At 36.5% G+C, this 27,996-nt stretch overlaps 1 protein-coding gene across 1 annotated transcript in view; it reads right to left on the minus strand.

Annotated features, from left to right (window-relative positions):
- Positions 1–267: 267 nt before the first annotated feature.
- The window catches only part of LOC143074161 (uncharacterized), a 48,445-nt gene continuing 20,716 nt past the window's right edge, over positions 268–27,996 (minus strand). The window contains exons 2-6 of the mRNA XM_076249711.1: positions 10,605–12,712; positions 9,213–9,340; positions 3,798–3,894; positions 1,364–1,528; positions 268–482 (exon numbers count right to left, since the gene is read on the minus strand). Of these exons, the coding sequence (XP_076105826.1) occupies positions 268–482; positions 1,364–1,528; positions 3,798–3,894; positions 9,213–9,340; positions 10,605–12,708 (2,709 nt within the window). The 5' untranslated portion in view covers positions 12,709–12,712. The remainder of the gene's footprint in view (positions 483–1,363; positions 1,529–3,797; positions 3,895–9,212; positions 9,341–10,604; positions 12,713–27,996) is intronic.

Here is a 27,996-nt window from a genome sequence, read left to right on the forward strand (position 1 = left end):
AGTGGTCTGTAGATGGCTTGTTTGAACATGTGGAAGATAAACTATTCCCATTTTCTAGTGGCAGTCAAGATTTTCTTTATCTTTATCCTGGACGGCCTCTATTACAGGATATACATATAGCCACTGGACGTTATGGATAACACACTTGAAATAATCTTATGCGAATTAAACTTTGAGATGTGCTAAAAATCTTTCGGAGAAATCCGATTATTAAAAATAAAATAGTGAAACTATCATAATTGTTGCTGTTGTTTTAATATAAATATATCAGTATCTGCGAAGCATCATCGTTGACCTCCGAATCGTGAAAACCTGGTAGGTCCAACTTTTCCAAGTCATAAAAGTGAAACGACCGTTTAGGTCGGAGTCAAAACAAGACTTATACCACCATGCCCCTCGAAATCTTTGAGCACAGGTGCCTCCATCATGTTCTCTGTCTTTAGTAGAGAACTTCACTCCATTATGATAATTTAAACTATCACCTACAATTAAAATAAAATGCTTTCAAGTACAATGTCCATTCAAAATAACTTATCACATTTGCGTTAAACTCATTGATTGGTGTTGATTCTAGAATATTTGTCTCCTTAAAACATCATTTATGTACGTAAATATATAGATTTGTATAGGATATATAATATATGTGCTCCGATATCTCAATGGTAGAATATCAAACTATACGAGCATTCGCGTGCAAGTAATTTTTGAAATAAATATTAGTGCATCTAGGGAGTCTTTCTGAATTTACCTTCATCTTAATCGCTCCTAAAATAAATTATTAAAAAACACTGAAAATATTAGTATTTCAATACACATGGAGCTGTATTATTACCAAAGTGGTACATATTCAAATACATCAAGGACAACCATGACTGAGGAATATAACCACCACCTGTAGTAGGTTTTAGATGCTCAAATATTTAACCGTGCTTTGAAATATTATTTGTGAATAATTCATCATCAATAACTCTTCGCATATTGATTGCTTTAGGCGAATTAGGATTTTACTATGTTAATGCATTTGTAATTCAACAAAAATAAACAAACATACTTTATTTTTTTTATATATCTCGTAGCTAGTGCTCCGTGAAAGATCGAATATCTTACAAAATATATTAGCCACGTTCTTGATGCGAATAATATATATAAAGAAAGTTAAATAACAGATGAAAAAAACTAGCAAGTAAAATTGCAAGGTGAACACGGTGATTCACACATAGAAATAAAAAAACAAAAACCTACGGGTAAAACCGTTTGTAACTATCCTGATAAACGACATATACGAAAATGAGTATAATTGCACGAATGCACACACACACACGTCCCATTAATAACTAAATAGCATCCCTTCAATATAACTTACCAGCATTTCCACTGTAGCCACTGACTTTCAGTTGGTATTTATGCGATGCGTTTTTTAAGTAAAAGACCCTATATTTAGCATATCCCCGATTCCATTTATTATTCGTCATGTCTATTCTTAATTCTGTCTTTACATACTTAGTCAGCGTATGAATCTTTGAATTTCCTTAAAGATAAATAAATATGTAGATATTTTAATAAAAATTACAATTAAAGGTATAAATATGATAATAAAACAAATATACATGATATATCATGTGAATTATTTACGCGAAACATAATATTAATATTTGACATAAAATATTATCCAACAGTAAAAATACATATACTTTATTTACACTACAAACCAATGAAAGTCTGAAATTGCCTATAGCTACACTTAAATGTACTGATTTGTACTCGATCAGTCGGAATTGGTCTGAAATTTTCTTGATATTACTCAACTGTAGTCTCAACCATACTTAACAGTCTGAACTTGTTCTCTACTTAAAGTCTTCCAGTACTTAATTTCATTCTTGAACACGTTTGAACCATGTTCGACCTATTCTAAACCATATTCGACCAACTCCATTCATGTCCAGTGTACAATGTAGTACAGATATTGTCCACATCTTAAAGCAGACTATGTCGACACAATATTGTACAAATAAAAAAGAAGATGTGGTATGATTGCCAATGAGACAACTATCCACAAGAGTTAAAATTACACAGACATTAACTATAGGTCACCGTACGGCCTTCAACAATGAGAAAAGCCCATACCGCATAGTCAGCTATAAAAGGCACCGATATGACAATGTAAAACACTGTTTAAAAAAAAACACAACGTAATCTATGATGTGTGATTCCGTCTCTGACAAAGTCGCACGATGCCCATTATGAAACAAATACTGAGTGTATCTATAGCTAGCACAGTAATATCGGTGTTGTCAACAATGTAGACAGCAAGTAGGACGATGTAGCAATGTTGTAACAATGTTGTCAACTTCGCGATCTTTGCAATGTCAACGATGTTGACAAAGAAGGGGACGATGTAGACGATGTAGACGATGTCGTCACGATGTTGTTAACATTACAATATCGACGATGTCAACGATGGAGACGACAAGAAAACCGGCGAAGACAATGTCGTCACGATGTTGTAAACATCACGATATCGACAATGTCAACGATAAAGACAGGATTGGTGGACGATGTAGACGCCGTATCTATCTATTGAATTTTATCAATTTATAATCTATTTAATAGTCATTGCCCTTGGCTTTAAATTTGAACAACAATTTAAAAAAAAAATTAACACAGCAATGAAACTATAATTTCAGAATTATATAATTTCATGATATAACCTTAAACACTATATTTATTAATATACCACCTCTAAAATTCCAATAAAAAAATGAACAAAGGAAATGATTTATTGTTTGAATATTAAATGCAACAGTAGTATACCGCTGCTCATAAGTCATAAATCGATTGAGAGAAAATAAATCCGGGATACAAACAAAAACCGAGAGAAACACATCAACTATAAGAGAAAACAACGAAGTAGCAGAAACACTGAAAGGCAACAAAAAAAAAAAAGACAATGCAACACACACAGAAACGAACTATAAGATAACAACTGCCATTTTCCTGACAAGTACAGTACATTTTAAAACAAACTATGTACTAAATAAAGTTTTGAAGTTAGTCATATAAAACGAGTGACTGGGTAAAAATAATGTTTACCCAATTCTGGAACCAATGCATGTATATGTCATAAACTTAGTCTTCTGCGCACGATTCAACATTTATTACGCATCCATATCGTATAATCGCCAAAACTAAATTCTCTCGATCTGTTATGATGTTAAAAATATGCTGGCTAATCAATTGTCGTGTTTTGAAGCCGTAGTTTACCAATTATCACCTTAGTAAACAATCAAAATAAGAAGCATGGATATTGAGCACGTGTATACTTACATTTTGCAACATGTACAATAATTAAGATAATAGTTTATTTTTAAATGATTGATCCATGCGTATTGCGATGACCTGATTTTTACGAAAAGGTCATCGCATACGGAAAACATATATTTCGGCAAATTGTTTACTAAAAAATCATATGAATAATTGTTCTTTAATAATTTGAAGTTTCATATGACTTTAAATGAATTTCTATATTCATGTTCATGTTCACATTGTATTGTGTACATCAAACATACTAGATATTTTGGTTATTGATTCAAAGATGCATAACTTATTTACTACTACTACTACTACTACTACTACTACTACTACTAATAATAATAATAACAATAATGAAAACTTGAACAAAAAAAAAAAAAAAAAAAAAAAAAAAACAGATCGAAGTGTTGTCAAATCCCTTGGATAGATGAATTTGTATTGTAAGCATATTATTTTTTCAATGAAAATTAAGTCAAAATGAGAAATACCTAGCCAAAAGTCATGTAATACATCACCAAACCCATCCTCATATTCTGACCATCCCCGGTAAAATCCTATATCTCCATGTACTCTGCGTTGGAAAACCTACAATGTAAAGTATAAAAACATAACCCTATCTATGTATTGAAGAGATATTGAAGAGATATATTATGATTTTTTTTTAATTTAAAGTGAGAGAAGTATATGGTATTTGGTTTTTTTTAATTACTGTTAACGTACATTTTAGCTGCACAAAATTGAATAGATTACTAGCGATAATTTTGTAAAGGTTTACAGTTCTAGATGTCAGCATAAGCTGGACAGTTTCGGTAATTATTTATATGTTTTAGGAGTTTTCGTTTTAGTAACAATACAAATGTATGTGTGCTATTAGTAAAACGGACAGAACTTTTTTTTCGGGCGTATATGAGTTATTTGCCACGGGTGTCATTCGGTTTAACGAGAGAAATGATCGTGAAGGAATATCCATCGTTGGTGAAGTATTGCGAGACAATCGTGAAAGCTCTGGTACCGGATCATGAAAGAAGATTAATGTAAATTCTAGTTCAAAATCTGTGCAAAAATCGCTGAGTTTTCAAAACGCTGAACAAATCCGAACAAGAACATATGTCTCATAATGGTTCAACTTCCCTAACACTACTGTGCAATAAAATAAAAAAAAAAAATTGCAGTACTTTATGAAAAAAAACAAAAGGCACAATGCATGTCTATGGAATTAATTAAAAAAAAGAACTGTTAATTTGTTTATGAAAACCTTGAATTTTGTTGAATTTTCATCAAACTTGATCGTGAAAGATCAGGCAACGCATTATTTTGATCGTGAAACATAATGCGTGACCAGACTTAACACTAGTAATCAGAAATCATCATTTATTTTACCACTTGATATACCTTCAACTGGTTGAAGCCTGTAACTATTTGTATAAGGATGAACATTAAAGCTATCATTTTTTTTTCAAATTCAACACTTCACCTCGAAGGTTAAAAAACAATCAACCTAAGAACGAGTCAGTGTGACAAATTCAGCTCTGACAATCAGTCTAGTACAATAAACAGACCGCCACTATTTAGCCAATAATATGGGTATGCAGCGTTTAATCTAAAATGTTAAATATCAACCAAAAACTTACAGCAAAACAGCATCTTTCATGAATTATTTGTGATTGAACAATAACCAATATGTTGTTCACAAGTACCTTCTTAAGTTCTATGTATCTTTATATACAACGTAGCAGATGTGGATTGATTTCCAATGAGGTAACTATATACTACAGACTTAAGAATACCAGAGCGCAAATGATGAAATATCTCGTCTGCTTTACTTATGATAGTATATTTGTTGAACGTCTGTAATATTAAAGGTTTTACTAGAAGTGTCAAATACGCTTAAGATTGTCAAAGGTTCATAAAAAAAGGTCACGGTCAGATGAACCATGCCATACAGATCTCTACAAACATCCCGTAAACTAAATATAGGTGTTCCGATCATTATGGTACCTTAGAAACTGACAAATGTAAAAGTTATGTTTGTCCAATTAATTCGGAGCATGAGGTCGAAAGTATATGAACCCTGACCGACAGCCAGACATAGACATCTTACTATCATTGAATATATCAAATTCAATTGACGTCATACATGCAGACAGACATGTACACCATACACCAAATACCGTGGCGCTATAGCATACAGGTATACAAGCGAAACAACATAAAACGAACATTGTCAAATGATGCTAATGAAGTCAATGTTATTTGAAACCTTGCAGAAGTATAGAATGTACACCTCACAATCATACATGTAACAGACAGTTATTCTATAGCTGAACGAACCTCCGATACGGACTTGACCACAAAACTAAACATTTTTTTTATATAGATCAGTGGCGTAGCCAGGGTTGAAATGATGTGGATGCCTTCGCCGAGCGGAGCGATGCGAATTTTTTTTTGGACTATTTTATGCAGAAAAAAATTGTATTTTTTCAGACGTTGTTCCTGTAGGCACATTTGCTCCCATAGAATCCGACACTGGTTATATAGATTTTTGTTTAATTTCAAAATACCCACCAATTCATATAATTATATTTCAAACATAATTCTAATGTTTTCTCGAAATTCTCGAAACATAATTTATTTATTTGATGAAAAAGTTTCTCACCAATCTTAATATTTGACATCTCATAAATGGCCCTATCACAGCGGCACTTCTGTATAAAGGAACTGAAGTGATCACCTTTTCTAGCATTTCTCAAAAAATGGCCCTATCACACTTCGGAATATAGGAACTGAAGTGATCCCATTAACGCGTCGCAGGGGACATCATCGAAATACCTGGTGTCAGTCCATCCGGTCTTGTTTGCACTCTCATGTGTACAGTTCTTGCCAGATTTTTATAACATCAGCAATGACAATTTCGAAAAAATAAGATTTGACCTTTTGAAATAAAAATTAAAATGGAAATCCCATTGCATTTTCTCTAAAGCTTTTATTTCTCCATTAAAAATAAAAGGAAAAGGAAAAACATTAATTCTTATTAGTTATTGCTCTTGTTCATTGGTTACATAAAATATGTGCAATGCAGGGGACATAGGAACTTTGTTCTTTTATTGAAAATAAAATTAACATGTGGACCTAGATAGGAACTGGAATTTTCTGATTAGCCTAGGAATGATCACACTCTATTACAGATTAGTTTTTTTCACGTCGTCGTTCATTTCACAGGAAACGATATCAGGATATGGTGGTTTAGTTGTCAGTTATGTTGTTAGTCAGTTGTAGAACCCATCGCTCCGGTAGGCTCAATTTCAGATGAAACATGTCAGAGGATATGTGCATCATTTTCTGCACTTGCCGTAGCCGACGACGTAATCTTTTTATGAAAAAAATCGAGAACACTTTTCTGCGATATCTTGTTTTATTACATGAACTAAATTATCCTTAATAAAAGACCACGCATACTTCATCGGAAATAACTGGATGATATCCTCATATCCTAAAAGAAGCCGAAAAATACCAAAGGGACAGTCAAACTCATAAATCTAAAACAAACTGACAACGCCATGGCTAAAAATGAAAAAGACAAACAAACAACAGCACACACGACACAACATAGAAAACTAAAGAATAAACAACACGAACCCCACCAAAACACTAGGGGTGATCTCAGGTGCTCCGGAAGGGTAAGCAGATCCTGCTCCACATGCGGCACCCGTCGTGTTGCTCATGTGATAACAAATCCGGTAAATAGTCTAATTCGGTAGGTCACATTCAGGAAAGGGAAGGGGATTGTAGTTACGACGTAAGGAACATATCCGATATCATTTGTGACACGGTTATTCCATAACGGTTAACCAACTCGTAAATCCTAACCTTTGTTACATAAGGATACCTCCGAGTTTAACTGCTGCGAACATATCTTTAGTTATATTTTTTCCGCTGTCAAAATGATGTGGATGCTTGCATGAGCATCTGAGCATACATACAAGCTACGCCACTGTTAGATTATACCGTTGCTTTCCCGTTTGAATGGTTTTACACTAGTAATTTTGGGGTCCTTTATAGCTTTATGTTCGGTGTGAGCCAAGGCTCGGTGTTGAATGCCATACATTGACCTATAATGGTTTACTTTTATAAATTGTTATTTGGATGGAGAGTTGTCTCATTGGCACTCACACCACATCTTCCTATATTTACTTCATCCATTAAATATTGATTATCATATAATTGAAGAATAATTTGAACGTCTTCCTCGCATCAGATCTTTCACGATCCTTTCCAAGATCTTTAAAAAGCGGTACGTGATCTTTCATGATCCGAAAAATCAATTTTATGTAAATATTTCTTTTTCTACCAAATTTCAGATTATGTTTATACAAAATAACTAGGAGAACCATTTGATTCATTCAAATAGAATGCCTTTATTCGGAGAAAAGTAGTTTATTTTATTCGAATTTTTGAAAAATCATGTTTGTGTCAATTTTTATGTCATTGAAATGTCGAGAAGCAATTTGCCTTTTGTTGTTTTGTAAAAACTATGTACTTTTAAAACTGAATTTTCTCACATACTGATCATAATGTTGAATCATTTTGACAGACAGTTCTATTTTGTTGTATTTGTCTGTGAAATTAATTAAATCAGTTTTTTTAGTGACCTTTCATATGTCTTCTCGATTAAATGTCTTTCATGATCTGGTACCAGAGCTTTCACGATCGTCTCGCAATACTTGACCACCGTTATATATTCTTTCACGATCGTCTCGCAATACTTGACCACCGTTATATATTCTTTCACGATCAATTCTCTCGTTAAACCGAATGACATCCGTGTTTGTTGTGTTCTTCGAATTGGGATACGTATATTTCAATCTACAATATGTATATTGATTTTACGCTGCGTGGAAGATATACACAAGATCTAGTTTTTGTCGTTCGTGTATATTTTTGAAGGCTCATGGTTATTTTTTATTAATGCCGCTGCATTTTTGTTCTTCCATGTCGTAAGAAGATATGTGAAGGGGCTTTTATTTTTGTAATCACCTACAATTTTCGTGGACAGCATATACGAACAACAGGTTATTGTGTGCATAATATACCATACAAAGTAGCATATAAAGTCGATATGACTAAATTTGAATCATTCGTAAGTAAAAACCAATGCATATTTTTTGAAACTTTAGTATCATATAATATGAATATTGTTCTTACTCGTTAATATTCAGTGCAAGGTATTGAAGTGTGAAGAAGAAATGCATTTTCTATGTATAGAAAATATGTTATGAACTTAAACCTCAGGGTATCATTTGATCATTTATTATCATGTTAATATATCCCAGGAAATATAAGAGAACACACAATTCACGGATAATTTAGTTGGATTGTTTCAGACCAAGTGTATCATATCTTAATCACAATTTGGCCAAAAAAAAAAATGCCCTAGTTCTCTTATATATATATATATCTTTCAAAATGACAGAGGAGATCATAAAACAAGGAAAAGTTAAAATTTAGAATATGACCTTGACCCTTGACCTTTGTCTCAATTTTATTTAAATGAAGATAAGGACCTCAAATCAATAAATATACCTTATGTCTCTATTATATCACCTACAATTCATGGTATACATTTATATAACCCTTATTTCAAATATAGAAGGGAAATTGCTCTCACATGGATTTTTCGTTTCGCTTCGGTCATAATTGGACAAAACATCTAAGTAACATCTTTAGAAACAAAAATCATACGCAAAAATAAAAGTTGTGGAAGAAGATAAAAAAAAAAAAAAAAAATTCAGAAGAAGAGACTCAACGAAAAAGTGAAAAGACCTAATAAAATATGAGAAGCAAGTTGACAAATTGTTACTAATATGTATATATATACTATTTTATAAACATGTAAGTGTATGTACCGTCCAACCGCCTCCGTCTGTGTTCATATCACAGTAAACCTTGAAGATATAGCCATGTGAGTAGATTGTGTAGACACCATTTCCATGTATAGATCTATCCAACACAGAACAGTCGATAGGTTTATGATCTATCAATAAATTAAAAAAAAATCGAAACAGACTTTTTGAGCATCATATCTTTTGCATAAAATTGGCAATGAAACAAGAATATTTGTGTTGAAAAGAAATTATGTCGATTAAAATCTTGTCTTGCAAAGATATTTTGCTGGAAAAATGTTTTGAATTTGCATAATTTTATCAAGATAATTCTAAATGGGAAACAGGGTTATCATATGATTTAAAAAGACCATCTCCTGTAAGTTGACAATTTTTTGGTAAAAAAATCCTCGTTTTAGGGTTAGTATTCATATGAGCAAACGAAGAATTCATCATCGTTATCAATCTAATCTTCGAGATCATTTGTGGTGTTTTAAAATTCACTGTATCATATACAGAAACAGTTTTTGCCCCCAAATAGTAAGTACAAAATTGTAACTTTAGGGCATTATCTCCTGTGTGATGAGATAAGATTATCATTTCAGTAGGGTTGACTTATTTTGGCAGGTCTTGTCTCACTGACCATTTTCAAGTGAGATTTGTTTTATATTTATATTTTCAACGATTATATATAAAAAAAAAATGCACAAAAGGGTAAAAAATCTCAATTTAAAAGTAATAACCCCTATACATAGTTTTGTTTCTCCATTTCGTCTTTTTGTTTTGTTGGACGTTTTTGTTTTCAATTGACATTTCCTCTCAATATAATCTCAACTTTAAGATAATACATTAAATCCCCAAAATGATTTAAAACGGCGTGTTACTACTACGGCAATAACTTTTACAAGGAGTTGACTGTCGATATTGGGTATATCAACTTATTTCAAGGTCTTAATTTGATGATAATTTTTCGGTTATCAGTTTCTCTTCATCTTCAACCGTACGTGTTTAACCAAAAATTGTAAGAACGGTTCAATATCATCTTGCTAAGGCTTTGTCTCCTAAAAAAGAGTTTACTTACAATTTTTTGGGAAAAATCTTCTCGTCGATCTTTTTTCTTTTCATTTCTATTTTCATTCATAAATAACAGATTTTAGAAAAATAGCAGAAAATGCCAAAAAAAAAAAGCATGAGTTTATGTCGTAATTTGAGAGCAATAACTCTTATGATACGAATGTCTGACTGACCCTTTTTGTCATCTTGAATGGTTAGTTAGACTTATTTTGCTGATTATTTTTGTTTTATATTGATAGTTCTTAACGTACGTACTTACTGCTAATCATTTAAACAGTGGAAATTGACATTAAATGACTTATACATGCATATTTAAACATTTAAAAGGAGACAAGAAGTTACCTTGACATGTCCTTCCGTAGTAATATGATCTGCAGGGACATACACCATTACTATAACATTTACCAGTTTTTGCCCCTTTGGGATGACAATTACATGGCTGACACTTAGTTGAACATCTTGAAATATCTCTACAATGATAAGTACCATCACAACATTTTTTGAAACATTGCCTAGTTTCCTCGCTACTTCCGGTACATTGTTTACCACTGCCTTGTTGTTTCACAGCTACACGTCTGATGCGTTTATGTTCCCCTCCAGTTCCACAAGCTCTTGAACATGTTGACCATCCAGCCCAATCGCTCCATTTGCAATCTTGGTGTACTTTTATTTCACAATGGAGTCCAGTAAAATTTTCTTTACACGAGCATTGGCCAGATTCTCCATCACACGTGTTAGATTTCGACCCGGTACCATTACACCCACAAATTGTGCATGATGATGTTACGTGTTCACAAGTAAAAAACTGAGAACCTTCACGTTTATAGCCTTGCATGCATTTGTTTTCTATTCTCGTCGATTTACCTAAATGAAACTGTTCACATTTGACGTTCGAAGAATGTACTATCATTGCAGCGCATGAAGAATCATTCACAAATTGTATTTGGTCTTTCAGTCGTTCTTCATAAAGTCTAACAACAGGAATTGTAGATTTACCTAACACGTGATTAACCATTAACAACACCGAGAAACCATGTGACTGAGCAATGTGGAATTTTCGCCATAGGGTGTTGATTTTGGTCTTGTAATCATCTGTACAAGCTTCAGCTTGATTCCGATTGATGACTGCAGTTAGAAGGGATTCTGGTTTAAACGTGTCGTCAATATGGCGATAGTTAAAGTATGCATCAATTTTATAAAGAACCCTGTTCAGGTTGGCGGCAACTCTTGATAAAACAGTCCTCTTATGATTGGCTCCCTTAAATGATTGACGCTTTAGAGCATCCATGGCATGTTTAATATAAAACTTCATAGCTAGATACGTGTTATAAAAGGGCCCAAGGTCTGCTATTTTTAGAATATTTTCCTTAATTTTATGAATGTTAAAGTTTTGCACAATTTCATATGCATCCGGAACACATTTTAATGATGTTGATAAATAGTTTATTATCAGTTCTTGATCAATAATTGGGTCTAGTTTAGGTACCCGCTTCAAAAGGGAGATAACTGAAACTATATCTATTGCTGAATTTACCTGATTGTGTATCTGGCAATGGTGACCATCATAATACTCTGGACAGATACAAATATCTTGTTTTGCTGTCTTCGGAAGGAGGATGCAATTTCCTTTGCCGCATTCTGCTTTACAAACATTCTTAGAATAACATTCATTCATTGCTTCGAAAAGATGTTTCCTAAACTCGTACATATCATTAGCCCATTCCTGTATATTTGCTATCGAACTTATGTTTGGTTTAGACAGTTTCTGGTAGACAACTGTAACTTGTTTAGCTTTGAAGAATTTTAAAAGTAAATTCACGCCAAAATTTAACATAATCTGCTCATCACACCTAGAAGAAGTCTTGACTTGACGGACAAGGGAAACATCCGAAAACCTTGTCCCGTTCAATGTTGCCCTCAGGATATGAGAATAGTCCTCTGTAATGTCAAAATCATTCCTAAAGATTTCAGCTGTCCATTGTATCTTCTCTTTACATTCTGACGAAGTGGTACACTTCAACGCGTCCATTTTCTCTAGATATTTATTAAGCAGTAAGAAGCTGAAGTCCATACTTCTTAGTTCGAAGTAAATCTCCCTAAAGTCTTTGCCAAATTTAGCATCAGTTGTTAATTCAAGTTTCCTATTGATTTCTGTAAAAATCGATTTGATGTCTTTAAAATATTTCTGTTCTGTTTTCGGATTAAAGTCCATGATAAAGACTGCAAGGCTATCTACGGCTCCAATGAAGTTAGTCAGCAAATGAATTTGGTTCAACATGGCTGACTTCCGTTCTGAATTCAAGATACCAACAATACGCTTGCCATCATTTAGACCAATTTTTATTTGATTTTTCCATTTGTCTCTCAGAGACACACTTCCAGTGGTAGAGTGACAATGATATTGATGGATAACCAGTACGAATATGGTTATCAGAAATAGTTGCATTTTGCTGAAAAGTTATATGAAAATTAATCATACATAATAATTACCATTATCTTACCTTCTTTAGATTTATGGGAATAAGATTGGTTAACGGACTACAGGTGGTGACTATATATAGAGATTAATAAATGGCCTTTTCCATATCGGCCCGGGTATCATCCCGAGACCCCCATATCAGCCCGAGACGAAGAACGGAAAAGGCCATGTATTAATCTCTTTATCATATATTTCCGATAATTGTTTTATGTATGGAAAATTAACAAATAAAATAACTAAAACAGTCAAAATTTTATATAAAAGTTAAATTATGAATCCAACAAATACACTATAATTGCCAAACAATAACATCACTACTTCCAAATTTATTTATGTTACTATTTCCTAAAGAGGCATATTACCAGACTCAAGCTGGCAGCCACTTTCATCGGCCAATCAAGATAGCAGCCACTTTTTTCCAGCAGCCAATTTTGACGATATGTCTAAAAACCAAAAAACTGCGTGAGGCTCAAACGTTCCAAAAATCGCTAAATCTTAGTTAAATGCAATCTAACAGCGGAAATCGACAATTTCACGGTTTCTGCTAATTTCTAAAGCATTTCATTCCGTTTTAAATATGTATGTAAGCGGTCTGTCCTTTATTTGACATTCGATAATTGATATTCAATATCCAACCGACTGCTAGCCGTCGGTTCAATATTTAAATTTAGTTGAAAATCACTATAAAGCCTGAGGGAAAATATACTATTTTATGACCCCTTCAAGCTGTCATAAATTTTCGTTGTCCTCGAATATAAACCCTGATACAAGTTGTATATTTGTCTTTATGTTATATAGATTTTTATCAATAAAACATTACAGAGGATTCACCAAAGATGTAATTTAATATATAAAATATGAAACAAAATCCAATTACTCCAGAAACATATAGAAATATACATAGAAATACTTATGGACAGCCAAAAAAGAAAAGAAATTAATAGTGAACACCTACCAGAGACTGCTTAAATGACGGTGACCACCCTAAGACGACTTTGGACCTCTGTGGTGGCCAGACGGGCCCGGATCCCAGAAAAATATTTAAGTGGCAAATAGCTTGGATCAATACCTTTAAAATGAGCTAGGTCCGGTTCGGAACTTTGCCGTAGGGATATGTCGAGGAGTACCGAATGTGTGGTTGGTATGGAAAATACGTAAATTGGCAACTTTGAACCTCTGTGGTGTCCAGACGGGCCCGGATCCCAGAAAAATATTTAAGTGGGGAATAGCTTGGGCCAATACCTTTAAAATGAGCTAGGTCCGGTTCGGAACTTTGTCGTTGGTATATGCCGAAAAGTACCGAATGTATGCATATGGTTAAAACGGAAAATTACGTTAAGGGCACCTTTGAACCTCTGTGGTGGCCAGACGGGCCCGGATCCCAGAAAAATATTTAAGTTGGGAATAGCTTGGATCAATACCTTTAAAATGAGCTAGGTCCGGTTCGGAACTTTGCCGTAGGGATATGTCGAGGAGTACCGAATGTGTGGTTGGTATGGAAAATACGTAAATTGGCAACTTTGAACCTCTGTGGTGTCCAGACGGGCCCGGATCCCAGAAAAATATTTAAGTGGGGAATAGCTTGGGTCAATACCTTTAAAATGAGCTAGGTCCGGTTCGGAACTTTGCCGTTGGTATATGCCGAAAAGTACCGAATGTATGCATATGGTTAAAACGGAAAATTACGTTAAGGGGCACCTTTGAACCTCTGTGGTGGCCAGACGGGCCCGGATCCCAGAAAAATATTTAAGTTGGGAATAGCTTGGGTCAATACCTTTAGGTAGCAATACACAGTTAGGAGTTTAGTTTCGCATTTTGGCCCCTGTGGATTTTTCAAATAGGAAAGTTATTGTGTAATAAAATTCATTTTTAGACAGATGAGTGATAATTCAGCCTCCAAAGATGGTTTATAAGTGCATCAAGATTATTTTTTACATGTTTTATGGGCTGTTTTCTGTTTGACAATCCGTATTTGCATAGCTAGACCGGCCATCGGTCCAGAAATTAATGTACTGTTTACAAACACTCTTTTTCTACACGAAGGTTTTGACGCAATTTTACAAAAAAATGAGACGAAAGACATATGATTTTCATTGGATTTGCCGAATGATATATGTACACAGTTTCAGAAAAGGTATTACTTCAAGCGATTGAAATTCTACTTTTAGCCAAATTTTGGGGAAATATGTGACATCTTTCCCCCCCTTTTTGCAATATTTTATAACAAATAAATGCAGATTGTTGCCATGGATACACCAAAAAGAAATTATATTTTACCATTTTATATACTGGATATAAAATCTATGGAAGATTCTGATTACATACATATGCCCATATATGACACAAACAGTAAGCTTGGTATTGCAAGAAAGCAATGAAAAGGGGATGGTAAAATTCATAAGGGCAAATTTTAGTATTTTTTCCTAACTGTTTATTGCTACCTTATGGCATACTTACCAAGCTCAGAATTGTATAATTTAAGACTTTTCATGCCACAAATCTATTGATATTTAGATTCTAAATCAACTTCTGAGTAAATTAAGTGTTTAAGAATGACAATATATGTCAATTTTATTGTTTACAGTCCTTAGCAACCAAAATTAGACATTTTGACACAAGGCTTATATTTGTACTCTATCGGCTTAACTCTTGCTTCTGGTGGATTGGGCTGCATGTAGTAGCCTAAGTATTGAACGTGTTGGTTTTTTTCTTGCGAATATATCAAATTATTATTTTTATCAAGATTTCATGTTACATTTTGGCATATATTAAATGTATAGTTAAATCAGATGTAAGAAATTGATTCCCTATCACCAAGTTTTTTAATCAAGTCTTTGGTATGCAATAAGCATAAAGATTAACATTTTTATGCTTGAAATTGCAAAATTTTATACAATGTTGCATCATCAGAGATCTTATTAAGATATTCAACATTAAAAAACTGACAAAAGAGGTACAGTTTTTTTAGATTTGGCTAAAAATTGAGGTAGAGACAAGATTTTACACTTTGACTTGGCACCTTTCTTTAAAATCAGTTTTTGTCGCGTTTCAGTGTCAACTGCTAACCTTCATAAAATATTCATTACTCAACCAATTTTCAAAAATAAAAGACCATTTTACTCGTATTAGCTAGTAGAACTCAGAAAAAAAGTTAAAAGGGAGAATTTGAAAAAAATATTTACTATTAAGGTAGCAATACACAGTTAGGAGTTTAGTTTCGCATTTTGGCCCCTGTGGATTTTTCAAATAGGAAAGTTATTGTGTAATAAAATTTATTTTTAGACAGATGAGTGATAATTCAGCCTCCAAAGATGGTTTATAAGTGCATCAAGATTATTTTTTACATGTTTTATGGGCTGTTTTCTGTTTGACAATCCGTATTTTCATAGCTAGACCGGCCATCGGTCCAGAAATTAATGTACTGTTTACAAACACTCTTTTTCTACACGAAGTTTTTGACGCAATTTTACAAAAAAATGAGACAAAAGACATATGATTTTCATTGGATTTGCCGAATGATATATGTACACAGTTTCAGAAAAGGTATTACTTCAAGCGATATTTTATAACAAATAAATGCAGATTGTTGCCATGGATACACCAAAAAGAAATTATATTTTACCATTTTATATACTGGATATAAAATCTATGGAAGATTCTGATTACATACATATGCCCATATATGACACAAACAGTAAGCTTGGTATTGCAAGAAAGCAATGAAAAGGGGATGGTAAAATTCATAAGGGCAAATTTTAGTATTTTTTCCTAACTGTTTATTGCTACCTTAAAATGAGCTAGGTCCGGTTCGGAACTTTGCCGTAGGGATATGTCGAGGAGTTCCGAATGTGTGGTTGATATGGAAAATACGTAAATGGGCAACCTGAACCTCTGTGGTGGCCAGACGGGCCCGGATCCCAGAAAAATATTTAAGTGGGGAATAGCTTGGGCCAATACCTTTAAAATGAGCTAGGTCCGGTTCGGAACTTTGCCGTAGATATATGCCGAAAAGTATCGAATGTATGCATATGGTTAATACGGAAAATTACGTTAAGGGGCACCTTTGAACCTCGGTGGTGGCCAGATGAGCCCGGATCCCAGAAAAATATTTAAGTGGCAAATAGCTTGAATCAATACCTTTGAAATGAGCTAGATCCGGTTCGGAACTTTGACGTAGGGATATGTCGAGGAGTACCGAATGTGTGGTTGATATGGAAAATACGTAAATGGGCAACTCTGAACCTCTGTGGTGGCCAGACGGGCCCGGATCCCAGAAAAATATTTAAGTGGCAAATAGCTTGGGTCAATACCTTTAAAATGAGCTAGGTCCGGTTCGGAACTTTGCCGTAGGGATATGTCGAGGAGTACCGAATGTGTGGTTGGTATGGAAAATACGTAAATGGGCAACTTTGAACCTCTGTGGTGTCCAGACGGGCCCGGATCCCAGAAAAATATTTAAGTGGGGAATAGCTTGGGCCAATACCTTTAAAATGAGCTAGGTCCGGTTCGGAACTTTGCCGTTGGTATAAGCCGAAAAGTACCAAATGTATGCATATGGTTAAAACGGAAAATTACGTTAAGGGGCACCTTTGAACCTCTGTGGTGGCCAGACGGGCCCGGATCCCAGAAAAATATTTAAGTTGGGAATAGCTTGGATCAATACCTTTAAAATGAGCTAGGTCCGGTTCGGAACTTTGCCGTAGGGATATGTCGAGGAGTACCGAATGTGTGGTTGGTATGGAAAATACGTAAATTGGCAACTTTGAACCTCTGTGGTGTCCAGACAGGCCCGGATCCCAGAAAAATATTTAAGTGGGGAATAGCTTGGATCAATACCTTTAAAATGAGCTAGGTCCGGTTCGGAACTTTGCCGTTGGTATATGCCGAAAAGTACCGAATGTATGCATATGGTTAAAACGGAAAAATTACGTTAAGGGGCACCTTTGAACCTCTGTGGTGGCCAGATGAGCCCGGATCCCAGAAAAATATTTAAGTGGCAAATAGCTTGAATCAATACCTTTGAAATGAGCTAGGTCCGGTTCGGAACTTTGCCGTAGGGATATGTCGAGGAGTACCGAATGTGTGGTTGATATTGAAAATACGTAAATGGGCAACTCTGAACCTCAGTGGTGGCCAGACGGGCCCGGATCCCAGAAAAATATTTAAGTGGCAAATAGCTTGGATCAATACCTTTAAAATGAGCTAGGTCCGGTTCGGAACTTTGCCGTAGGGATATGTCGAGGAGTACCGAATGTGTGGTTGGTATGGAAAATACGTAAATTGGCAACTTTGAACCTCTGTGGTGTCCAGACGGGCCCGGATCCCAGAAAAATATTTAAGTGGGGAATAGCTTGGGCCAATACCTTTAAAATGAGCTAGGTCCGGTTCGGAACTTTGCCGTTGGTATATGCCGAAAAGTACCGAATGTATGCATATGGTTAAAACGGAAAATTACGTTAAGGGGCACCTTTGAACCTCTGTGGTGGCCAGACGGGCCCGGATCCAAGAAAAATATTTAAGTTGGGAATAGCTTGGATCAATACCTTTAAAATGAGCTAGGTCCGGTTCGGAACTTTGCCGTAGGGATATGTCGAGGAGTACCGAATGTGTGGTTGGTATGGAAAATACGTAAATGGGCAACTTTGAACCTCTGTGGTGTCCAGACGGGCCCGGATCCCAGAAAAATATTTAAGTGGGGAATAGCTTGGGTCAATACCTTTAAAATGAGCTAGGTCCGGTTCGGAACTTTGCCGTTGGTATATGCCGAAAAGTACCGAATGTATGCATATGGTTAAAACGGAAAATTACATTAAAGGGCACCTTTGAACCTCTGTGGTGGCCAGACGGGCCCGGATCCCAGAAAAATATTTAAGTTGGGAATAGCTTGGGTCAATACCTTTAAAATGAGCTAGGTCCGGTTCGGAACTTTGCCGTAGGGATATGTCGAGGAGTTCCGAATGTGTGGTTGATATGGAAAATACGTAAATGGGCAACTTTGAACCTCTGTGGTGGCCAGACGGGCCCGGATCCCAGAAAAATATTTAAGTGGTGAATAGCTTGGGCCAATACCTTTAAAATGAGCTAGGTCCGGTTCGGAACTTTGCCGTAGATATATGCCGAAAAGTATCGAATGTATGCATATGGTTAATACGGAAAATTACGTTAAGGGGCACCTTTGAACCTCTGTGGTGGCCAGATGAGCCCGGATCCCAGAAAAATATTTAAGTGGCAAATAGCTTGAATCAATACCTTTAAAATGAGCTAGGTCTGGTTCGGAACTTTGACGTAGGGATATGTCGAGGAGTACCGAATGTGTGGTTGATATGGAAAATACGTAAATGGGCAACTCTGAACCTCTGTGGTGGCCAGACGGGCCCGGATCCCAGAAAAATATTTCAGTGGCAAATAGCTTGGATCAATACCTTTAAAATGAGCTAGGTCCGGTTCGGAACTTTGCCGTAGGGATATGTCGAGGAGTACCGAATGTGTGGTTGGTATGGAAAATACGTAAATTGGAAACTTTGAACCTCTGTGGTGTCCAGACGGGCCCGGATCCCAGAAAAATATTTAAGTGGTGAATAGCTTGGGTCAATACCTTTAAAATGAGCTAGGTCCGGTTCGGAACTTTGCCGTTGGTATATGCCGAAAAGTACCGAATGTATGCATATGGTTAAAACGGAAAATTACGTTAAGGGGCACCTTTGAACCTCTGTGGTGGCCAGACGGGCCCGGATCCCAGAAAAATATTTAAGTGGGGAATAGCTTGGGTCAATACCTTTAAAATGAGCTAGGTCCGGTTCGGAACTTTGCCGTAGGGATATGTCGAGGAGTACCGAATGTGTGGTTGATATGGAAAATACGTAAATGGGCAACTTTGAACCTCTGTGGTGGCCAGACGGGCCCGGATCCCAGAAAAATATTTAAGTGGTGAATAGCTTGGGTCAATACCTTTAAAATGAGCTAGGTCCGGTTCGGAACTTTGCCGTTGGTATATGCCGAAAAGTACCGAATGTATGCATATGGTTAAAACGGAAAATTACGTTAAGGGGCACCTTTGAACCTCTGTGGTGGCCAGACGAACCCGGATTCCAGAAAAATATTTAAGTGGGGAATAGCTTGGGTCAATACCTTTAAAATGAGCTAGGTCCGGTTCGGAACTTTGCCGTTGGTATATGCCGAAAAGTACCGAATGTATGCATATGGTTAAAACGGAAAATTACGTTAAGGGGCACCTTTGAACCTCTGTAGTAGTCAGACGGGCCCGGATCCCAGAAAAATATTTAAGTGGGGAATAGCTTGGGTCAATACCTTCAAAATGAGCTAGGTCCGGTTCGGAACTTTGCCGTTGGTATATGCCGAAAAGTACCGAATGTATGCATATGGTTAAAACGGAAAATTACGTTAAGGGGCACCTTTGAACCTCTGTGGTGGCCAGACGGGCCTGGATCCCACAAAAATATTTAAGTAGGGAATAGCTTGAGTCAATACCTTTAAAATGAGCTAGGTCCGGTTCGGAACTTTGCCGTAGGGATATGTCGAGGAGTACCGAATGTGTGGTTGATATGGAAAATACGTAGATGGGCAACTTTGAACCTCTGTGGTGGCCAGACGGGCCCGGATCCCAGAAAAATATTTAAGTGGTGAAAAGCTTGGGTCAATACCTTTAAAATGAGCTAGGTCCGGTTCGGAACTTTGCCGTGGGTATATGCCGAAAAGTACCGAATGTATGCATATGGTTAAAACGGAAAATTACGTTAAGGGGCACCTTTGAACCTCTATGGTGGCCAGACGGGCCCGGATCCCAGAAAAATATTTAAGTGGTGAATAGCTTGGGTCAATACCTTTAAAATGAGCTAGGTCCGGTTCGGAACTTTGCCGTAGGGATATGTCGAGGAGTACCGAATGTGTGGTTGATATGGAAAATACGTAAATGGGCAACTTTGAACCTCTGTGGTGGCCAGACGGGCCCGGATCCCAGAAAAATATTTAAGTGGTGAATAGCTTGGGTCAATACCTTTAAAATGAGCTAGGTTCGGCTCGGAACTTTGCCGTTGGTATATGCCGAAAAGTACCGAATGTATGCATATGGTCAAAACGGAAAATTATGTTAAGGGGCACCTTTGAGCCTCTGTGGTGGTCAGACGGGCCCGGATCCCAGAAAAATATTTAAGTGGGGAATAGCTTGGGTCAATACCTTAAAAATGAGCTAGGTCCGGTTCGGAACTTTGCCGTTGGTATATGCCGAAAAGTACCGAATGTATGCATATGGTTAAAACGGAAAATTACGTTAAGGGGCACCTTTGAACCTCTGTGGTGGCCAGACGGGCCCGGATCCCAGAAAAATATTTAAGTGGGGAATAGCTTGGGTCAATACCTTTAAAATGAGCTAGACCCGGTTCGGAACTTTGCCGTAGGGATATGTCGAGGAGTACCGAATGTGTGGTTGATATGGAAAATACGTAAATGGGCAACTTTGAACCTCTGTGGTGGCCAGACGGGCCCGGATCCCAGAAAAATATTTAAGTGGTGAATAGCTTGGGTCAATACCTTTAAAATGAGCTAGGTCCGGTTCGAACTTTGCCGTTGGTATATGCCGAAAAGTACCGAATGTATGCATATGGTTAAAACGGAAAATTACGTTAAGGGGCACCTTTGAACCTCTGTGGTGGCCAGACGGGCCCGGATCCCACAAAAATATTTAAGTGGGGAATAGCTTGGGTCAATACCTTTAAAATGAGCTAGGTCCGGTTCGGAACTTTGCCGTAGGGATATGTCGAGGAGTACCGAATGTGTGGTTGATATGGAAAATACGTAAATGGGCAACTTTGAACCTCTGTGGTGGCCAGACGGGCCGAATCCCAGAAAAATATTTAAGTGGTGAATAGCTTGGGTCAATACCTTTAAAATGAGCTAGGTCCGGTTCGGAACTTTGCCGTTGGTATATGCCGAAAAGTACCAAATGTATGCATATGGTTAAAACGGAAAATTACGTTAAGGGGCACCTTTGAACCTCTGTGGTGGTCAGACGGGCCCGGATCCCAGAAAAATATTTAAGTGGGGAATAGCTTGGGTCAATACCTTCAAAATGATCTAGGTCCGGTTCGGAACTTTGCCGTTGGTATATGCCGAAAAGTACCGAATATATGCATATGGTTAAAACGGAAAATTACGTTAAGGGGCACCTTTGAACCTCTGTGGTGGCCAGACGGGCCCGGATCCCAGAAAAATATTTAAGTGGGGAATAGCTTGGGTCAATACCTTTAAAATGAGCTAGGTTCGGTTCGAAACTTTGCCGTAGGGATATGTTCTTACATCCCAGCTCCTTTGTTCTAACAGGGGTGATCTGAGCCGGATCACCCCTGCCAGATCACCCTAGTTTGAGTTTCTTTGTTATGCATGCTTTCCTTTGTTCTGTAAGATTTTGGCGGGAATGTCAAATCCACTATAAAACTTATAATTAATTTTACGGAAAAGACTATCTATCAAAATTCACGTAGAAAAAATCCAGTGGATATGCTGGGATTCGAACTCAAGACCTTTAGCATATCAAGCCACGACATATACCACTACACCAGGACGACTGGATACGAAATAATAGTAATTTGACATACTTAAAGGAAGCAAGATATTTTTATAAGTGGGGCGAGTTGTCAAACCTTTAATCAGTGGGGTTTTAACCTTTTACGGTAATTTGTGAGTTTTCAGACTGATTGTTCAATTTGATTTTACACTTTTTCAAAGTGGGGCAAGTCGGTAAACAAAATTGGGACGATATTTTTATAAAGTGGCGATATAGTGTGGGCCGATTGGCAAGTGGGGCGAGTTGACATTGTTTGATATCTACTCATCGTGTTTGGGGGTCAAAAAGGGTATACATCATATAGTAATATATAAAGTATATTGTTATGGTTGTGTGGCGTTCTAAACTAGATTTTATGAATTGTAAATGGTTTTTCGTCTAATCTAAAACAGCTGGGATGTAAAATAGTTATCCCAGTCGGACTTGGTGTGTCAGTGTTAGATCACCCTCTGGCCTCCGGCCATCGGGGTGATCTTACACTGACACACCAAGTCCGACTGGGATAACTATTAATTACATCCCAGCTCCTTTGTTCTAACAGGGGTGATCTGAGCCGGATCACCCCTGCCAGATCACCCTAGTTTGAGTTTCTTTGTTATGCATGCTTTCCTTTGTTCTGTAAGATTTTGGCGGGAATGTCAAATCCACTATAAAACTTATAATTAATTTTACGGAAAAGACTATCTATCAAAATTCACGTAGAAAAAATCCTGTGGATATGCTGGGATTCGAACTCAAGACCTTTAGCATATCAAGCCACGACATATACCACTACACCAGGACGACTGGATACGAAATAATAGTAATTTGACATACTTAAAGGAAGCAAGATATTTTTATAAGTGGGGCGAGTTGTCAAACCTTTATTCAGTGGGGTTTTAACCTTTTACGGTAATTTGTGAGTTTTCAGACTGATTGTTCAATTTGATTTTACACTTTTTCAAAGTGGGGCAAGTCGGTAAACAAAATTGGGACGATATTTTTATAAAGTGGCGATATAGTGTGGGCCGATTGGCAAGTGGGGCGAGTTGACATTGTTTGATATCTACTCATCGTGTTTGGGGGTCAAAAAGGGTATACATCATATAGTAATATATAAAGTATATTGTTATGGTTGTGTGGCGTTCTAAACTAGATTTTATGAATTGTAAATGGTTTTTCGTCTAATCTAAAACAGCTGGGATGTAAAATAGTTATCCCAGTCGGACTTGGTGTGTCAGTGTTAGATCACCCTCTGGCCTCCGGCCATCGGGGTGATCTTACACTGACACACCGCGTCCTTATGGGATAACTATTAAAGGAGTACCGAATGTGTGGTTGATATGGAAAATACGCAAATGGGCAACTTTGAACCTCTGTGGTGGCCAGACGGGCCCGGATCCCAGAAAAATATTTAACTGGTAAATAGCTTGGATCAATACCTTTGAAATGAGGTAGGTCCGGTTTGGAACTTTGCCGTAGGGATATGTCGAGGAGTACCGAATGTGTGGTTGATATGGAAAATACGTAAATAAGCTTCTTTGAACCTCTGTTGGCCAGACGAGCCCGGATCCTAGAAAAATATTTAAGTGGTGAATAGCTTGGGTCAATACCTTTAAAATGGGCTAGGTCCGGTTCGGAACTTTGCCGTTGGTATATGCCGAAAAGTACCGAATGTATGCATATGGTTAAAACGGAAAATTACGTTAAGGGGCACCTTTGAACCTCTGTGGTGGCCAGACGGGCCCGGATCCCAGAAAAATATTTAATTGGGGAATAGCTATGGTCAATACCTTTAAAATGAACTAGGTCCGGTTCGGAACTTTGCCGTAGGAATATGTCGAGGAGTACCGAATGTGTGGTTGATATGGAAAATACGTAAATGGGCAACTTTGAACCTCTGTGGTGGCCAGACGGGCCCGGATCCCAGAAAAATATTTAAGTAAGGAATAGCCTAGGTCAATACCTTTGAAATGAGCTTGGAAAGGTTCGAAAATTACCGTAAATAGTTATCAAAGGTACCAGGATTATAATTTAATACGCCAGACGCGCGTTTCGTCTACATAATATTCATCAGTGACGCTCAGATCAAAACAGTTAAAATGCCAAACAAATACAAAGTTGAAGAGCATTGAGGACCCAAAAATTCCTAAAAGTTGTGCCAAATACGGCTAAGGTAATCTACTCCTGGGCGTAAGAAAATCCTTAGTTTTTCGAAAAATTTAAAGTTTTGTAAACAGAAAATTTATAGAAATGACCATATAATTGATATTCATGTCAACACCGAAGTGCTGACTACTGGGCTGGTGGCTTAGGAATTCCGAATGTAAGATTGTTGAAGAACCTCAATAAAGATATTCTTAGGAATTCCGAATGTAAGATTGTTGAAGAACCTCAATAAATGCGTTGTGTTTTCTATATACGTTTAAATGTAGTGATAGGTTATGAATAATACAATAACATCACTTACTATAGCGTTATAGTTACAACGTTACCATAGCATAATGTTTGTACCTTGCGTATTTTCAGAAGTATGTAACGAAAAATTGTAAGAAAATGTAAGTTCACAATATAGATAAAAGAAATTGAAATTTATGTCCATCTCAAATAAAATAATCTAGTTCCTTAACCTTAACTGATCACAACTAAAGTTTATCTCATAGTCCATTCATGGATTTTTCTTCTGCCGCCTACTGTAGCATCACTCAGCGGTTATTTTCTTTATGCGTTGTAAGTTCCTTTCTTGTATCTATTTGGGTTCTTGACTCTACCAGTTCAGGGTGTGTTCGTTCGTCTAGGTAGCAAGTTACTTTCTTTGAAATTTTCCTTAAGTGGGTTCATGTGCGATCTGTTTTGTACGAGCCATTGTGATGTGTCTTCTGGTCTTCTTTTGGCAACGGTCGTGCCTGAAGGTATATCATCTGAACGGTCATGTTTCCATAGCAACTTTGCCGTGGACTTTCCTTTTTCGCTGTGTTCTTGTCTTCAATGACGTTTACCAGAGCTATAGATGTTGTCGGATGGTGGATGTTTCTATTGATTAGTCCTGATAACACACATCAGAACTTTGACTGTACAACGATTGGTCATTTTCCTCTTATAACTCTGTCCTCGATAATTTACCAGTAGTAGTCGGTGCCTATGAGTAAGTCAATTTCGAAACGTTCTGTACTTAAGTTTAAAAGTGGAAAGTTCCTTGTAGTCTGTGAAATCTTGTTTTCAATCGGAACGGCAATCTCTGGAACAATGAGTGTGTCGATGTGGACTTTTTCTTCTGTGTCGGTCTGTAACTGTATTGTTGCAGTGTCTAAGTTGTGAACCTTCTGGGATAAATTTCAAATCACAGACGGATGAATGCTTACTTTTTCTGTAGGATTTATTTCTAATTTATCAGTTAATTTCTGAGTTATAAAATTGAAGAAGGTTGTGCTCCCTCGTCAAATAAGATGTTACTTTCTAGTTCTTGGTCGTTATTTACAACTGGTGCAGTTGTTGTTTTCGGAAGAATGTCGTGACTCTGATGTGATGGATACATTACTGTAGTCTCGTTTGGTGTTTCAGCTACGTTGATTGCTGACTATTGTATTGTAGGCTGCGGTGTCATACCTGGAATTACCTCTTTTCCTTTACATATGCTAGTATGATGTATTCCGTTAAACTTTTTGCATCGTTCAGTAGAGTGGCATGCGGCTATTTAGTGTGAACCTTTACAGTTAAAGCATAACTGTTTCTGTTTTACAATTTGATTTCTTATGTTTACTTCTGTTACTTCAGGGCACTCCGCCGGATAGTGCTCAGCTAAAAAAAATATACATGTATGTGTATTTACCATCTTACGTGTGTCTTTGAATTCGCTCTTGTATGAATGTGATTGCGTACCCATAAATAAGTGCAGTGGCGTACAATATGTCTGAATTCACGACTCCTTCGCCAGCTTTAAGTATTTCAATCTCTTTAGTTATTGCTATTCGTAGATTTTTCAATATCAAGTTATATCTCCATCGTTTTCTTGCAATATATTTTCTCATGTCAATCGGTAACTTGTCCAAAACTAAAGCGAACCATACATCTCAGGTGTTTGACAAAGTGACTCTAATCCTCGCACATATCCTTAGCAAACAAACGGCTGTCTCATAATTGGTGTGCATAAGCGCAAATCCTGCTATGGTTTGGGCGGCGGTTCTTATAAGCTGGGCTTTCAGATAACTAAATTTCTGTAATGGTGTAGGGCTACTATTTTAGGGTATGGTACATTCGTAAAAGTCCCAAAATGTGCTCAACTGCAAACATACCCGTCAAAATGTGGCTAATCTAATTAAAATAATCTATGATTTACATTACTAAATACATTTGGTAGTTGGGCTGGTGGTTGTATATACGAACAATCTTCCTGAGTATTGTATGATTGTAAAATCGGACCAATAAAGTTGCTTGATTGATTTCCGGTAGGATTTTCCTCCGATGGAATTCGTTTTCTAGTGTTTAGCATGTAAACGGCTGATGTGTTTGTATAAATAGCGTTTGATGTAGGTATATAGCATTCAGTGTTAGCGTTCATTGTTTACTTTCTTTTAACTTAGAATTATTGTTGGGGGATTTGATTGTTTGCTTAAGTTTTCGTATTTGCTTTAGTTTACTGTCTAAATCAAGCATATACTCATCCGAGTCTGTAATTTCTTGTTCAATGTGATCCTCGTGTTGGATTTCTTTCATCTTCTCGTTTAAATCATGAATAATCTTCTTTTTCTGGGTTACGGCATACTCTATGGCTTTGAATTCCTCCATTTTGACGTTTTCATGATTCTCTTTCAGCTCCTCGAATTTGATCCATAGCTTCGTCAATGCTGCTCTGTTGCCGACACGTATTGCCTTTAACGTCCGTCACGGCACCATAAATGTTTAAAAATCTCAATAAATGCGTTGTGTGTTCTATATACGTTTAATCGTCATGATAGCTAATCAATAATACAATAACGTCACTCACTATAGCGTTATGGTAACAACGTTACCATAGCATAATGTTTGTATTTGTGTATTTTCTGACATGATTATTATGAAAATATGTTAAGGCACAACTTTTAACCCCAATTGTGATCAGGATTGCCATGATCCCAGAAAAATATTAAGTCGGAACTTTGCCGTAAGGATATGCTAAGATGTTCCGAATATGTGGTTTGTAAGTTAGATACGTTATATGAATTTCGGAACCACTGTAATGCAGATGGCTCTGGATTATATAAAAAAAAAGTAGTGAATAGCCTGGGTTCATACCAGTGGTGTAGAATAGAGAATGCTGCAACACTTTCAATTTTAGTAATTAACAGTGAACGTGAAAGTAGGAAGGTGACAGTGAAAAAAGTGACGTCATATTAGTAAGTAAAAGTTATGACGTAACATTATACAGGTAAATAAGCATAATGGTGTAAAAGTTAAAGAAGTCTGATTTAAAACTGCTCATTAAGCTGTTTAAGGTTTTAGAGTAAGGTGTGTTAGGGTAAGGGGTGTTAGGGTTAGAATTTGAATAGGAGTACGGGTGGTGTTTTTTAAATTGAAAAAAAACAGAATATAGGAATATTTAGGATTATGAAGGCATCTTATAATCAATATTATTTCTTAATTGATCTGAATACCTTTGACACAAAAGACAAACAAAAATGGAAGGACCTGCCAACAAGTGAGGTGAACCAAATTATTGA

This window comes from Mytilus galloprovincialis, chromosome 5 (assembly GCF_965363235.1).
Source record: "Mytilus galloprovincialis chromosome 5, xbMytGall1.hap1.1, whole genome shotgun sequence".
Lineage (NCBI taxonomy): Eukaryota > Metazoa > Mollusca > Bivalvia > Mytilida > Mytilidae > Mytilus > Mytilus galloprovincialis.